Genomic DNA, 14,024 nt, shown 5'->3' on the forward strand with positions numbered 1-14,024 from the left:
TGCTGCAGGGAGAGCCTCGGAGGCCACCCCAGCTCTGGCCTCTCGGAGCCTCACCACAGCTCCTCTCTGCTCATGCCCAGCCCGGGCCTCTCCTTTGGCGGAGCCCTGGAGGGAGGGTTCCCCAGAGCTTCCAGAAGCAGCCAGGGCAGCCCAGAAGGCACTCTGGCCAATGCTGAGGCTTTATGTTCCCTCTGACATTTTTGTAAGTCTTCCCTTGCTTTCCTGCTTAATGCCAGTTGGGAGAAATGGAGCACAGCCAGGAAGAAGAGCTGAGTCTTATTTAAAACATGAGCTCCCCCTAAAGCATCCTTCTTCTGCAGCTTCCGCAGAGAGGCAGAGGCCGGTGGGCGGGGAAAGGTTGCCTTCAGCCCCCCTAGTCCCCTGCCAAGGACCAGGTGCCGGGCCCAGCCCAGCCTAGCCTAACGGGGCCAGGAGTTTGGGTGAAAGTTCCCTGGGCCCTGCAGGTCCTTGAAAGATAAACCGAGGGGTGCTCACCACCAACCCGGGGAAAAACCCTCAAAGTGCAGGTCCTAGAGAGAGAGGGAGCCACAGCCTTGCCTGTCTGTGTAAAGGAGCCTCGGGGGCGCGAGCTCCGATGTGGTCCTCGGGCTGTGCTGGTACCTTGTCCCCATCATGGAGCTTCTTCCTGGGCAGACACCCTGTGAGCATCTTAGTGTCCTTAGGAGCAGGTAGGGAGGGGCCAGAGTACAGAGGCTGCTGGAGTCAACCCCGGGGAGGCCTTGACCAAGGCTTCAAGGGAGGCTCACCAAGCCCTGGAAGCCTGCCTGCTATGAGCAGGTGGGAGGATCCCAGTCAAGGTTGCTCCACGGTTGTTTTATTTTCCTTTGGCTCAGTTCTCTGAATCTTTAAATGGTAACTTGGCCTTGAAAGTGGGGATATTTGAGATCGACACTGAAGTTTAAGAAATGATGGGGCCCTGGCTGGCGTGGCTCCTTGCTAGAGCCTCAGCCTGTGCATTGAAGGGCTAAGGGTTCAATTCCTGGTCAAGGGCACTTACCTGGTTCATTCCCTCCTCCTTCCCCCTCCGAGTTGGGGCCCATTCAGGAGGCAAGTAATCACCAATCAATGTGTCTCTCTCACATGGATGTTTCTCTCTCCCCCTCCCTCCCTTCCACTTGCTCTAAAAAATCAATGGAAAAATATCCTCGAGTGAGGATTAACAACAACAACAAAAGAAACAATGGAACAGCTGGCCAATCACCCAAGTTTTATTGAAGCTGAGAATGAGCTCTCTGGAGCAGCCCCCCCCCCCCCCCCCCCCCCCCTCTACTCATTCACACAGCCACCATGGAGGGGTGCCAGGGCTGCTCCCTCCCATCGGACTGTCCCACAGTTCCCCTTTGCTCATGCCCAGCCCAGGCCTCTCCTCTGTCTGAGGCTCCCACCTCGTCACTCGCCAGCCTCATGCTCAGCCCTGGGACACCCAGGCACAGCATTGCCCCAGTGTCTGTGTGGGTGGGCTGTGGGCAGGGAGGGACCGAGGTGGCACTTCTCACAATGTCTGCTTCCTTCTCCTTGCTCACAGGGTGCTCGGGGCAACGATGGTCAACCAGGCCCTGCAGGGCCTCCGGTAAGTTCATTTCCTCCTCTAAGTTCATTTCCTCCTCGGAAGGTGTGGTCCTGAGGCCCCTTCAGCAGCCCCGCGAGGCTCAGTGCTGTTTGGTGTAAGCACAGCCTTCTCCTGGGGGAGGAGGAATCCTTGCAGGGTGCTCGAGCTTGTGGATAACAAGCTTTAAAGCCATGGTTTGTTTTTCTCAGCAACTTTTCAGCAGTTTTTTGAGGAGGGCTAGATAGAGAGAGAGCTGGGAGGTGTCTGCTTCTTACCAGAGTCTTGCTTTGCCTCTGAAGCCAGGCCTGGGGGCACTGGCAGTGGGGACAGGTTTCATCCAGGGACTTTTTAGCCTCAATGGATGTAGAGCCACGTCAATACAAAGGTGGAAAGGCGTGGGAAGTGTGGGGTCGCTCACTCTGGGGTCTGCAGAGATTCCGCCCAGACACGGGGTTCACCTCTGTACCCCCTTCCTTCCTCCAGGGTCCCGTGGGTCCTGCTGGCGGTCCTGGCTTCCCTGGGGCTCCCGGTGCCAAGGTGAGTGCCCTGCTGGTTGAGTCGGGAACCCCTTTCCCCACGTCCTTTGCTGATTGCCTCCTGGACAATCCCCTTCCCTTCTGAGGAATGTCTCCCACCCCACCACTGTTCTCCAAGGAAAAGAGCCAGGCGTTTTCACAGAGTCACCAGCTAGAAGGGAGCGTGAGATGGAAGGATAAGGGGCTAGAGGTACTACAGTTACAGCTTCAGAGAGGGGAAGGCCAAGAAAGGTGGAGAGATGCCGGAGACCTGGGAGGGAGCAGAAGACCAGGGATGGAAGGGAAGAAGGCAAAGCTCATCCAAATCTGGACCCAGAAGAGAGTTGGAGGGACATGGACAGGGGCAGGGAGCCGGTTCCATGCTTCCCCCTCCCGGCTTCATCAGGGGCTTGGCTCTTCCAAGCCCTGAGATTTGAGTCCTTCTGAGGATTAATAGAGGCCAGTGGAAGGCCAGCCAGTGCAGGGAAAGGCCCGGTGGCACAGCAGGGATTCCAGTGCACACGTCCCTGGGAATTCTCCCTGTCACCGGCAGGAGATGAATAAGGAGCCTCCCTGTGGTCACTGGCATCAGGTTGCTTTTAGCTCCTGGGGGTTTCCATGGCAACCAGACAGTGTCTGAGGCCCTGGGAGCCCCGTGAAGGAGACCCATTGTGAAGAGGGACAGCGGAAGGTGAGGGGGCCTGACTTTTAGAAAATAATAATTACAAAAGTGAGCAAGAATGTTCTGAGAAGAAACCCGAGGAGGCCCTGCCTTCCCTGCAGGTCAGCAGCCCTCCCCAGGGACTGCCTGCCAGAGCCCAGACCTCACCAGCTGCAGCTTTGAGGAAAAAATGAAAGTAAAAGCAGAAGCCATTTCGGGGGTGGGGACTACCAGAAGCCAGGAAGAACTGGACCGTAGTCAGAGCAGGGAAGAGCAGAGAAGAGCAGAGTGGGCGCTGTCCTAGCTCGCATTGGCCTTGGCATTCTGGCTCAATTCTAATGGCCGGCCTGGGGTAGCGAGCGGTGTCCTCACATCAGCCGGTACCAGTGGAGCAGTGCCCTCAGCTGCCATGGCCCAGGGCCTCCGTCCCCTCAGTAACCGAGAAAAATAGGTGGAGGGGGGAGATAGAGGTACCTGCCAGTCTCAGCCCTGCCTCCATCATCCCACCACACTGGGGTGGCAGGACCCCCGGCACAGGCTTTCCCGTGGGTGCTGATGGGACCCCACGGCGCCCATTGCTGTAGCGTGTAACCGTGCATTTGCTTCTGGTGGTTCACAGATTCCAGGGGAGATGGAGAAGGAGGCAGGGGGAGGAAGTCACCAGGCCAGCGAGCTCGGTCAGGCGGCCCTGCGTGCTCGCGTGCAGGGTGGATGCACATGGCTGGCTCAGCTTTTGGTGCAGGCCTACAGCCGGCCCTAAACTGTTGCTGGTCCTCGAGAGGCCCGCGGCCCCTGTCTTCTCATCCCATCCCTCTGTCTCTCCCAGGGTGAAGCTGGTCCCACCGGTGCTCGTGGTCCTGAAGGCGCTCAAGGTCCTCGCGGTGAACCTGGCACTCCTGGGTCCCCCGGGCCGGCTGGTGCCTCTGTAAGTGCAGCCTCTCTTTGGCCTGAAGGGCCTGGGGCCTGTGGCCCTGACACTTGACTCTGCTTCGCTGTGAGGGAAACTTTCACTCTGACCCGATGCTTGTCCCCCACCCCCACCTCTACAGACAAGTCTCCCTCCACCCCCCATCCGATCCTTGCAGCATCAGCAGGACAGTGCCTGGAAAGGGCAGCTGCTGGCCCAGCCCCGGGACCTGGGAGGGTTGGGAAGGCTGGGGGTTATGCTTTGCTGCTTATTTTATGGTGACCATGTCCCCTTTTCAGGGCAACCCTGGAACAGATGGAATTCCTGGAGCCAAAGGATCTGCTGTGAGTGTTGCCTTTGGACTTAGCTCCTTCAGGTGGGGTTGGTCCCCCCTCGCATCCTCTCCTGATGCCTCTCTCTTCTGCTCACACTGACAGGGTGCTCCTGGCATTGCTGGTGCTCCCGGCTTCCCTGGGCCCCGGGGTCCTCCTGGCCCTCAAGGTGCAACTGGTCCTTTGGGCCCGAAAGGTCAGACGGTAAGAGCCTGGAGTGAACCCCAAGTCCCACTGACACCCTGCAGTCAAGCCCCACCCTCCCTCCTTCCCACACACGCCCTGGTGTCCTTGGGTGGGCACCTTTAAGGGTTTCTGGAGGTGGGGGCAGGGTCCGCGGGGAGAACCCAGGGTGAACCTGCCTCTCTCTCTGTCAAGGGTGAGCCTGGTATTGCTGGCTTCAAAGGCGAACAAGGCCCCAAGGGAGAAACTGTGAGTATCTGCCCACCAGTCCTTGTCTTTCCACACTGCTGCTCTCAGGGTGGAGATGGGGGACCCAGGGCCATCCCCCACCCCCTGCCCACCACCTCTGTAGCCCCGCCCTGCACCTGGGACCTCTCAGGCTGTGCCCAGAGGAGGGCATGTAACAGAGTTGCTGCTGCAGCTCTTGTCTTTGACTTGGCCACTGTGAACAGTTTGAACGATACACCCTCTGTCTCCCCTGGGCCACTTCTGCTCTTCCACGATGATCCTTTATGGCCTCCCTTCCCGAGTCCCCCAGCCCCGAGACAATGATCAAGGCCACTTTCTGCACAGGGCCAGGTGAAGGCTCACCCTGTTTCTCCTTTGTGTTGGTTTTTAGGGCCCTGCCGGCCCCCAGGGAGCCCCTGGTCCTGCTGGTGAAGAAGGCAAAAGAGGTGCCCGTGGAGAGCCTGGTGGTGCTGGGCCCATCGGCCCCCCTGGAGAAAGAGTAAGTGGGCCAGGAGTCCCCACTTTCACTGGGGTGTGACCCCGAGAGGGAAGTCAAGTCCTTGTGGCTCCGTGTTCTCTCCGAGTCCTGTGACCTTCTGAATATCATGCCCCTCTTTCCTCTCCCCACCGCCATCGCGATAGGGCTCCTTTCTCCTTTTTTGTGCCCCCCACCCCTGGATGACATGAAATAGTTTGAGCTCCTTCCCAGACAGGCCGAGACAGGCCCAAGAAATCAATCTTGCAGAATCTTGCAAGCTGTAGCTACCGCTCCATAGAAACTGTGCTTGGAGGGATGGATCCTGGAGCCGGGCTAGTTTCTCTGCAGCCACGGTGGTTCAGGGCCCATCCAACTCACTGCTTTTCCTCTCCACTTCTTCCTAGGGTGCTCCTGGCAACCGTGGTTTCCCTGGTCAAGATGGTCTGGCCGGTCCCAAGGTGAGTCAGGGAAGAAGGGCTGGGTCCCTTCCTGCATCCCTCGTCTAATGGCCTCCCGCTGACTCCCTGCCTCCTCTTGTTCTTGTGTAGGGAGCCCCTGGCGAGCGAGGGCCCAGCGGCCTCGCTGGACCCAAGGGAGCCAACGGTGACCCTGGCCGTCCCGGAGAGCCTGGCCTTCCTGGAGCTCGGGTAAGCACGGAGCTGCTTTTGCCCTTGGCCTCCCCCACGTGTTCCCTTCAACCCGGTGCTGCCACGATGGGGAGGTCCCTGGACCTGCTCTGACCGCCTCCTTCCTCTCTCTCCTGAACAAAGGGTCTCACTGGCCGTCCTGGTGATGCTGGTCCTCAAGGCAAACTTGGTCCTTCTGTAAGTCCCTCATCGGGTGGGCTGGGAGGGCTGGGGGTACCCCGGGGAAGCAGGTGGGAAGAGAGGCAGGAGTTTGGGTGGGCACAGCCTGTGGATTTTGATAAACGGGGAGGGGGCAGACGGTAGGTAGGTACTGGGGTCGGGTGTGGCCTGTGCAGTGTCTGTGAGCTCTGGAAATGTCACCCCTTGTGCACTTGGGCCACTCCTTGGGGGAGGACAAAGCCTGGTATGCACTTTCAGAAGCAAAACTTCTAAGCTAAACAGTGCCTGGTCACCGAGGGAGCCCACTGTGTGGTGTGGGCTGCTGGTCGCAACCTCGGTCAACCCACATGTTGTGTCTGGCTGGTGCCTGGACCTGTGCCTGCTGCACAGTAGGCACTTAGTAGTATTGGGTGGAGGAATGTGGTCAGAGCGTCTGTTCTGAGAACGGTGCCCTCTCTTTCAGGGAGCCCCCGGTGAAGACGGTCGCCCCGGGCCTCCCGGGCCGCAGGGGGCTCGTGGGCAGCCTGGTGTCATGGGTTTCCCTGGCCCCAAAGGTGCCAACGTAAGTAACAGTCTGCCCTTCCATTTCCTTCCACGTGGTGCTCCCTCCCTCCCTGGGGAGAGGGCTGGCTCCTGAATAGAGTTAACCGAAGGGCAGGGTTGAGCAGGGTCCCTGGTGCCTCAGGCAGCTGGGGCCTTCATGTCCTGCAGGAGTGCATGCCACCCGGGGACACCCAGGGCTCCTAAAGCCCCGAGACCGCTCAGCCATGACATTGCTCCATGGGCAGTGCTCTCAGTTCATGCCTCTGGGTGTAAGAGAAGGGGCTTGATTCTCGGCTCTAGCCTTTGCTGTCCATCAGGCCCCAAGCCCCAGGCTCTGCAGCCTGCTCTCCCCTCCACTCCCACCCAAGCCCTCCACCTCACAGTCCTGCGTTTTCTCCTCCAGGGCGAGCCTGGCAAAGCTGGTGAGAAAGGACTGCCCGGTGCTCCTGGTCTGAGAGTGAGTACCTGCCCCCGTGCCCTGCCGTGGTGTTGGCTGAACACCCATGAGGGAGAGGCATCCCTGCAGCATGTTCCTGGGACCCCTCATTAGCAGGGGCGCTTCCTGCGGCCGAGCCCATCTGCTCTGGGCCCTTTGGGAGTCCCCACAGGGGGACTTCTGGTTGCTGTCAGTCAGCAGCCCAGGGAGACAGACTGAGGCAACAGGAGGGGCCAGGGAAGGAAGGGGAGGGAAGGGGTGGACACGGAGTTCCGGGTGTGGGACAGTGGAGGGTGGAAACTCTGGGCCACAGTGCCCCTGTCCAGGGCTGGGGTCTGCGGAACTGAAGGAGTGTCATCACATCCCCCTTCTCTCTCCTCTAGGGTCTTCCTGGCAAAGATGGTGAGACAGGTGCTGCAGGCCCCCCTGGACCCGCGGTAAGTACCTGCCCAGCTACTCAGGTGGCCCTGTGGACAGGGGCTTCGTGGGATGGAGGCAGAGAGGCGGGGAACCTCAGGCCACTCAGCAATGGAACTGACAGATGTGGGTCTGGGCTGATCCAGGACACTAGACTAACCCTGAGCCGAGGTGGGGTATCCCACTGAGGAGGCTGTGTGGACCCCACCCCGGCTGTCCTTGAGAACGCGAGGCCTACAGGCAGCACTCTGGCCTGCACTAAGCAGGAAGGAGTCTGTCTTGCCCTCCCATGGCCGCCCGGCCGAGGTGGGGTATCCCACCGAGGAGGCCGTGTGGGCCCCACCCTGGCTGTCCTTGAGAACGGCGAGGCCTACAGGCAGCACCCTGGCCTGCACTGAGCAGGAAGGAGTCTGTCTTGCCCTCCCATGGCCGCCCAGGGCGCTAGCTGAGGCTCTCAGAACTCTGGAGCCCTGGCTCAGCTCATCTCTGTTTCCTCTGCAGGGACCTTCAGGTGAACGAGGCGAGCAGGGTGCTCCCGGACCATCTGGCTTCCAGGTAGGCCGCTGAGCCAGGCTTTCTCTGCAGTCCCCTCCCACTCCAGAGCTCAGGGGGCAGCAGCAGGCCCCGGGGTGGAGGCCTCCCCACTCAAGGGGACCAGGGAAATGAGGGTTCCCTGCACGCCTTGTCCCGCCTCGTGCAGGGCCTCCCTGAAGGGTGGGGGCAGCAAGCTCGCCCCTTTGCTAATGCTCATCACTTTGGCTTCTAGGGACTCCCTGGCCCTCCCGGTCCCCCAGGTGAAGGTGGAAAACCAGGCGACCAGGTGAGTATGGGGCTCTTTGAATCTGCAATCTGTTCACATGGGCAGATCTCTTCTGATGCCCAAGAGACAAGGGCACGCAGGCACGAGGAGCCCCTGAGCCCCGGGATATCTGGGACCACATCCCAGCTCTGGGATGACAGTTTGAGCTCAGGGGTGGATGCTCAGCCAGGGCTCGGACATAGGCACGCGGGCACGAGGAGCCCCTGAGGCCCGGGATATCTGGGACCACATCCCAGCTCTGGATGACAGTCTGAGCTCAGGGGTGGATGCTCAGCCAGGGCTCGGACATAAAAGTTTCCAGTCTTTCAATCACCCTTCTTGTTCTGCAGGGCGTTCCCGGCGAAGCTGGAGCCCCCGGCCTCGTGGGTCCCAGAGTGAGTGTCCTGCTGACCTCCCCTGATGGCATCCTTGGGCCTGCCTCGCCCTGTGCAGCCTGCGAGGCCTCCCAGCAGTACAGCTGCCTGCAGTCCTGGGCTCCCCCTCCACTCCCCACTTCCCTGCTTCTCCTGGGCCTCCACCCCATCTCTTTTGCCTAATTGCTCCTTGGTGTCTCTGCCACAGGGTGAACGAGGTTTCCCAGGTGAACGTGGCTCTCCTGGTGCCCAGGGCCTCCAGGGTCCCCGTGGCCTCCCCGGCACTCCCGGCACCGATGGTCCCAAAGTAAGTGAGGCTGGTCCTGCCGGCAGGGCCCTCTGGGCTGGCCTGGGAGGCCTGCTGAGGGTGGAAGAGGAAGGGAGAGAGGGAGGAGTGGGAGATGAAGGAGAAAGGAGGTCTGGGCAGAGGAGGAAAAGGAGGAAAGGGGCATCCCGGGGGAGGTGCTGCCCACCACACACTCCTTCTCTCCCCCTCCCCCTAGGGTGCATCTGGCCCAGCTGGCCCCCCTGGGGCTCAGGGCCCTCCAGGTCTGCAGGGCATGCCCGGTGAGAGGGGAGCAGCTGGTATTTCTGGGCCCAAGGGAGACAGGGTAAGTACCAGGCAGCCATGCCTCCCCCAGATCCATGCTCCATGGCCCCCACACTCACTCCCTGTCCCACAGCACCCAGGGGTGAGGTTCCCAGCTACCTGTCTTGAGGGACTTGGAGACCCCCCTCCAAAGTCTCTGTGTGCCTTTTAGTGACATCCTCCCCCCACCTCTCTCTCCATCTCACTCCTGTTACTCCTTGTCACTCACCCTTAGGCCCCAGCAAACCCTCTTGGCCAGAGTCCGAGCTCTCCCTGGAGCCCCATTCAGGGTGACACTGAGCTGGCAAAGGGCTTCTTGGAGTGACCTTGACCCCTGAGGTGGCCCGTTTTCTCTATCCCACAGGGTGATGTTGGTGAGAAAGGCCCAGAGGGAGCCCCTGGGAAGGACGGTGGACGAGTAAGTGAATGCTGGGGGCTGGGTGGGGCCAGATGCAAGGGGCCCTATAGGTGCCCAGCCCTGCACTCAGGGAGGCGGGGCCATGTATGTGTGCAGTCCCTCGTCCTATCTCAGCTGTCTGGGCTGGGCAACCACCGGGACTTCCTGTCAAAACTGGGAGCCACAGGGTGAGAGGGAGTTCTGGGGCCATCGGGTGTGGGGTCCCAGAGTCCCTGTTGGGCTCCACATCCCAGACCAACTCTCCCTGCCTTCCTCACCTCTGCCTTTTCTCTCCCCAGGGTCTGACAGGTCCCATTGGCCCTCCTGGCCCGGCTGGTGCCAACGGTGAGAAGGTGAGTCCTGGCTCCCTTTCCCCATCGAGCCTTCTCATATCTTTCCAAGGACTGTTATTTCTTCTCCTCACCCATCAGTTGCCACCCTGCTGCCCACCAGGGACTGGGAGGAGTAAGGGATGTGGGTCTTAGAAGCAAAGTCAACGGCATGTGCCCTGTGGAGTGGAGAGGGACTGGGGGGGGGGAGGGGAAATGCACTCAGTGAGGGCCCTGAACACGCACAGGTGTGGTGGCTGAAGCAACAGGAGAAAGACAGTGGGGAGGGGAACCCAGAGCCCCTGTCCATCCTCAGGACTTGCCGGATGCACATTGCTCTCAAAGGGCCCCCCTCTGACCCCTCCCCCTTCCACCCTTAGGGAGAAGTTGGCCCTCCTGGTCCTGCGGGAACGGCTGGTGCTCGAGGTGCCCCGGTGAGTACCTGCCCCCTGAGCCTGTCTCTGTCCCCAGGCCCCTGGGAGCAAGAGAGCCAGCTCTGCCTCAGCCTGGCCCTGCCAGCCCTGGCCCTGCCCCCTCCCTGCCCTGGGGTCTGGGGGTGGGAGGAGAGATGAGAAATGAAGGGAGGAGGCCTGTCACCTGCATGGTGTGATCAGGGTGGAGGGCTTTGAGGCACTAGGGCCTCTGACCGAGAGAGGCTCTCGGACCTGGGTCCCTTTATTCAGGACGGAGCCTCCTGAAGCTACTCTCAGAGGCCTTCCCTCTGGGGGTTGCAGTGCAGGAGGCTGGGTTGGGCCCAAAGGGGCTCTGGGCTCTCGGAGGGAACAGAACAGGCAGGCAGTGGGCCTTACCCCTCCTCGGCCCCCTTCTCTCTCAGGGTGAACGTGGAGAGACCGGACCTCCCGGACCCGCTGGATTCGCTGGTCCTCCCGTAAGTGCCCCTGCGGACCCTTCCGCCAGCCCCTCCACTCAGGCCAGCTCCACATCCGGGACCTGAGGGCACCTCGCAGCCTGTGGGGAGGGAGGGGCAGAGTTTAACAAGAGAGAAATGGTCCTGTCCCTCCTCTCCTGTTACATCTCCACACGGATACAACAGTCCTCAGGCCCAACGTTCAGGCCCAGGTGGACAGACACACGCACACATACCCGCTCAGAGTCTCTGGCCCTTTTGGAAGAACCACAAATATTTGGCTTTCTGCTCACCCACTGCTTCCCCCTTCCTGGGACAGGGTGCTGATGGCCAGCCAGGTGCCAAGGGTGAGCAAGGAGAGGCCGGCCAGAAAGGCGACGCTGGTGCCCCCGGGCCGCAGGGCCCCTCTGGAGCTCCTGGGCCTCAGGTGAGATGTGCCGAGCTCGTACTTAGGGATAAAGGCTCAAGTAGATGAATTGGCTTTTATTTTCCTGGGTGTGGGTGTGGGTGTGTGGTGAGGGCTGGGGGATGGACAGAGTGCAGCTCTGTCTCCCTGAGGGTGCAGAGCCCTGGACAGAGCAGGGTGAGAGGGGTGACGGGGAGAGGTGACTGGCTCTCTGAATGCCTGATGGGCTGCTCCGCCCTGAGATGTAGGTGGCCGGGGAGGCAGGCCTGCCTGTGACAGCTTCTCTGAGCTGGGAGTTAGTGCCAAGAAAGCTGTATCTTTGAAATCAGCCCTCAGGAGTCCACTGTTGGGGCTCAGACAGGCCCTCCCCAGGGTAAGCAGGCCTCACTGTCTCTCTCCCTCCTTCTCTCCCAGGGTCCTACTGGTGTGACTGGTCCTAAAGGAGCCCGAGGTGCTCAAGGCCCCCCGGTGAGTGAGGCCCCCACTCCCTCCCTGACCCAGGTGTGGGGGGCGGGTGCTGTGGGGGCAGCAGCTTCTCTCACACCCGCACCCCTGGCCTCACAAAGACCTGGCCGCAGGGGCTCCACTGTGGTGTTCTGGGACTCACCCCCTCCTCCCTCCTCAGTCCTGCTCCTGCCCCCGTCTGAGACCATCCCGAGGGAGGGCGCCCCTCTCTGCTGGGGCGCAGGGATCCTGGGAGACAGCCCTGGGTGCTGAGTGCCCCGCTGCGCCCCCTGCAGGAGCCTGAGGCAGAGAAGCTATAGCTGCCCAACCAGGCCCTTTCCCCTCTGGCTCCCGGGCCCTTTCCACATGGGCCTCTCAGACCCCCCACATTAAATTCTTAGAGCTCCCGAGGGACCGAGGGGTTCAGGGGCTCTCCTCTTTTCACATAGGGAGCCACCGGATTCCCCGGAGCTGCTGGCCGCGTCGGACCCCCAGGCTCCAACGTAAGTGCTCTCCTGGTTGGTTCCTTATTCCGGGCACGTGAGGCGCAGGCAGGGGCTGCACAGTCTTGCCCAGTCCTGACAGGGCCCCAGGGAGCCCAGGCTCACCCCTGTGCCATTTCCTCCCCTGGGAGGAGTAAGGGGAGCAGGGGTGACCCTTTTGTTGGTCGCGGCAACCTTCCCAGCTGGTTGGGGCTCGAACCCTCAAACCCTGGCCTGGTGGGCAGCATGGGGCTGCATAACCGTCTCCGTCACGGACACGCATGTCTTGTGTGCGCTCTGTGCACCGGCCTGTGCAGGTCACACATCTTGCCCTGAGGGGGGTGCAGTGGAGAGAGGAGTGATCAGGAAAAGCATCCAGCTCACCAGCAACACAGAAGAGCAGGGGGAGTGGGTGCACAGGCTTAGGGGGCAGAGGAACTGGGGTTGCGCCCTTCCTTGAGGAATGGGGGTGAGGTGGGTGGGGGAATCCAAAGGGAAGGAGACAGGAGGGACTCCAAGTAGATTAGAAAAAGCCAAGCGGGCAGGGGCTGGAGAAGCCAGGGCTGGCTGCCCAGAACTGTCATGTGGGAGAGAAGATCGGAGAGAGAGACTGGGGTGGGGGGAGGTCAAGCTGCCCTTCCCAGGGGAACCGCTGTCCTTGGGGCCGCGGTGGCTTTGCAGCCCCAACGGGCAAGTGAGTTGAGTCCTCACTTCCTGTATTTGCTCCTTTAGGGCAACCCTGGACCCCCTGGTCCCCCTGGTCCTTCTGGAAAAGATGGCCCCAAAGGTGCTCGAGGAGACAGTGGCCCTCCCGGCCGAGCCGGTGACCCCGGCCTCCAAGGTCCTGCCGGAGCCCCTGGCGAGAAGGGAGAGCCTGGAGATGATGGTCCCTCTGTAAGTCCCGCCTCAGGCCAGGCCAGCCGGCCCAGGGCCAAGGGAGGAGAGGCTTCCTCGCTCAGAGCATGGGGCAGGGGGAGGGCAGCAGGGCTGTGGGGTGCGGGGAGGGGAGCAGAGCAGGAAGAGTGCTGCTCCCCGCAGAGTGGGCAGCCAGCTGGCTGGGCGGCTGGGCCGCTCTGTGTCCTCAAGTTCTCATCTCTCTCCTTTCCTCTTAGGGTCCCGATGGTCCTCCAGGTCCCCAGGGTCTGGCTGGTCAGAGGGGCATCGTTGGTCTGCCCGGACAGCGTGGTGAGAGAGGATTCCCCGGCCTGCCCGGCCCATCGGTGAGTGCAGGGCGCCCCTTCCTCTGGGTGAGGGGGGCCAGCCTCGGGCTGGATGCTCTTCCCTCAGAGCATTGGGTGTCCCTTCGTCAGCCCTGTCCCCGGGGCAGGGACACTTAGAGGCCACGCTCATCCTCACTGTCATGGTCCCTTCAGGGCGAGCCTGGCAAGCAGGGAGCTCCTGGTGCATCTGGAGACCGAGGGCCCCCTGGCCCCGTGGGCCCCCCTGGGCTGACTGGTCCCGCTGGTGAACCCGGACGAGAGGTGAGTGGTGGGTCCCACCGCGGAGAAGGGTAACAGGATGGGCCGGGCTGAGAGGCTCAAGCACCGGGTGCCATGGGAAGGTCGTGGTGGAGAGAGGAGACTTGGACTTGGGCACTCAGGAGGAAGGCGGGAGGAGCTCTGTGGGAAAGCTTTGGCCCCAAAGCCGCAGTTGGACAGAGAGCCAGCCCGGGGCTCTGAGGGGAGCAGAGTGGGAGACGGGCAGGGGCAGCTCTAACAGCATCGTTTCCCTTTGCCTAGGGAAGCCCTGGCGCCGACGGCCCCCCTGGCAGAGATGGTGCAGCTGGAGTCAAGGTGAGTGTCTGGGTCTCTGTGGGCAGTGGGACCTGGAGGACGGTCCGCTGGGCCTAATAGGTCCGCGGAGGAGTCGGTTGGGGTCAGTTTTGTGTCAGCCTGGAAGCACCTTCTTCCCTTGCCTCTTTTGGAACATTCTTCTCTGAGCCTGAGACCTCTCTCCTGACAGGGCGATCGTGGTGAGACGGGTCCCCTGGGTGCTCCTGGAGCTCCTGGGCCCCCTGGCTCTCCAGGCCCCGCTGGCCCAACTGGCAAGCAGGGAGACCGAGGAGAAGCTGTGAGTACCAGGGGAGCCCAGCCCGATGGCGGATGCAGAGGAGGCGGCCCTGTCCCCGCCTGGCTCTGACGCTGCCCCCACCCTCTCCTCACAGGGCGCACAAGGCCCCATGGGCCCCGCAGGACCAGCTGGAGCCCGTGGGATCCCAGTGAGTATATGAATGTCCTGAACTGAGTCCCGGACAGAGGCA

The 14,024-nt window shown here is 61.7% G+C and overlaps 1 protein-coding gene across 2 annotated transcripts in view; it reads left to right on the top strand.

The window, feature by feature from the left end:
* Positions 1–14,024, top strand: part of COL2A1 (collagen, type II, alpha 1) — a 31,389-nt gene that overhangs the window by 13,463 nt on the left and 3,902 nt on the right. For both annotated transcript variants that reach the window (XM_005877380.2, XM_005877379.2), the window contains 31 exons: positions 1,547–1,591; positions 2,054–2,107; positions 3,573–3,671; positions 3,953–3,997; positions 4,091–4,189; positions 4,364–4,417; positions 4,788–4,895; positions 5,279–5,332; positions 5,423–5,521; positions 5,645–5,698; positions 6,144–6,242; positions 6,627–6,680; positions 7,043–7,096; positions 7,578–7,631; positions 7,843–7,896; positions 8,226–8,270; positions 8,458–8,556; positions 8,753–8,860; positions 9,203–9,256; positions 9,535–9,588; positions 9,945–9,998; positions 10,400–10,453; positions 10,752–10,859; positions 11,253–11,306; positions 11,732–11,785; positions 12,497–12,658; positions 12,877–12,984; positions 13,138–13,245; positions 13,504–13,557; positions 13,727–13,834; positions 13,929–13,982. In XM_005877380.2, the coding sequence (XP_005877442.1) occupies positions 1,547–1,591; positions 2,054–2,107; positions 3,573–3,671; positions 3,953–3,997; positions 4,091–4,189; positions 4,364–4,417; positions 4,788–4,895; positions 5,279–5,332; positions 5,423–5,521; positions 5,645–5,698; positions 6,144–6,242; positions 6,627–6,680; positions 7,043–7,096; positions 7,578–7,631; positions 7,843–7,896; positions 8,226–8,270; positions 8,458–8,556; positions 8,753–8,860; positions 9,203–9,256; positions 9,535–9,588; positions 9,945–9,998; positions 10,400–10,453; positions 10,752–10,859; positions 11,253–11,306; positions 11,732–11,785; positions 12,497–12,658; positions 12,877–12,984; positions 13,138–13,245; positions 13,504–13,557; positions 13,727–13,834; positions 13,929–13,982 (2,304 nt within the window). The remainder of the gene's footprint in view (positions 1–1,546; positions 1,592–2,053; positions 2,108–3,572; positions 3,672–3,952; positions 3,998–4,090; positions 4,190–4,363; positions 4,418–4,787; positions 4,896–5,278; positions 5,333–5,422; positions 5,522–5,644; positions 5,699–6,143; positions 6,243–6,626; positions 6,681–7,042; positions 7,097–7,577; positions 7,632–7,842; positions 7,897–8,225; positions 8,271–8,457; positions 8,557–8,752; positions 8,861–9,202; positions 9,257–9,534; positions 9,589–9,944; positions 9,999–10,399; positions 10,454–10,751; positions 10,860–11,252; positions 11,307–11,731; positions 11,786–12,496; positions 12,659–12,876; positions 12,985–13,137; positions 13,246–13,503; positions 13,558–13,726; positions 13,835–13,928; positions 13,983–14,024) is intronic.

This window comes from Myotis brandtii, unplaced genomic scaffold, assembly GCF_000412655.1.
Source record: "Myotis brandtii unplaced genomic scaffold, ASM41265v1 scaffold517, whole genome shotgun sequence".
NCBI classification, from domain to species: Eukaryota; Metazoa; Chordata; class Mammalia; order Chiroptera; family Vespertilionidae; genus Myotis; species Myotis brandtii.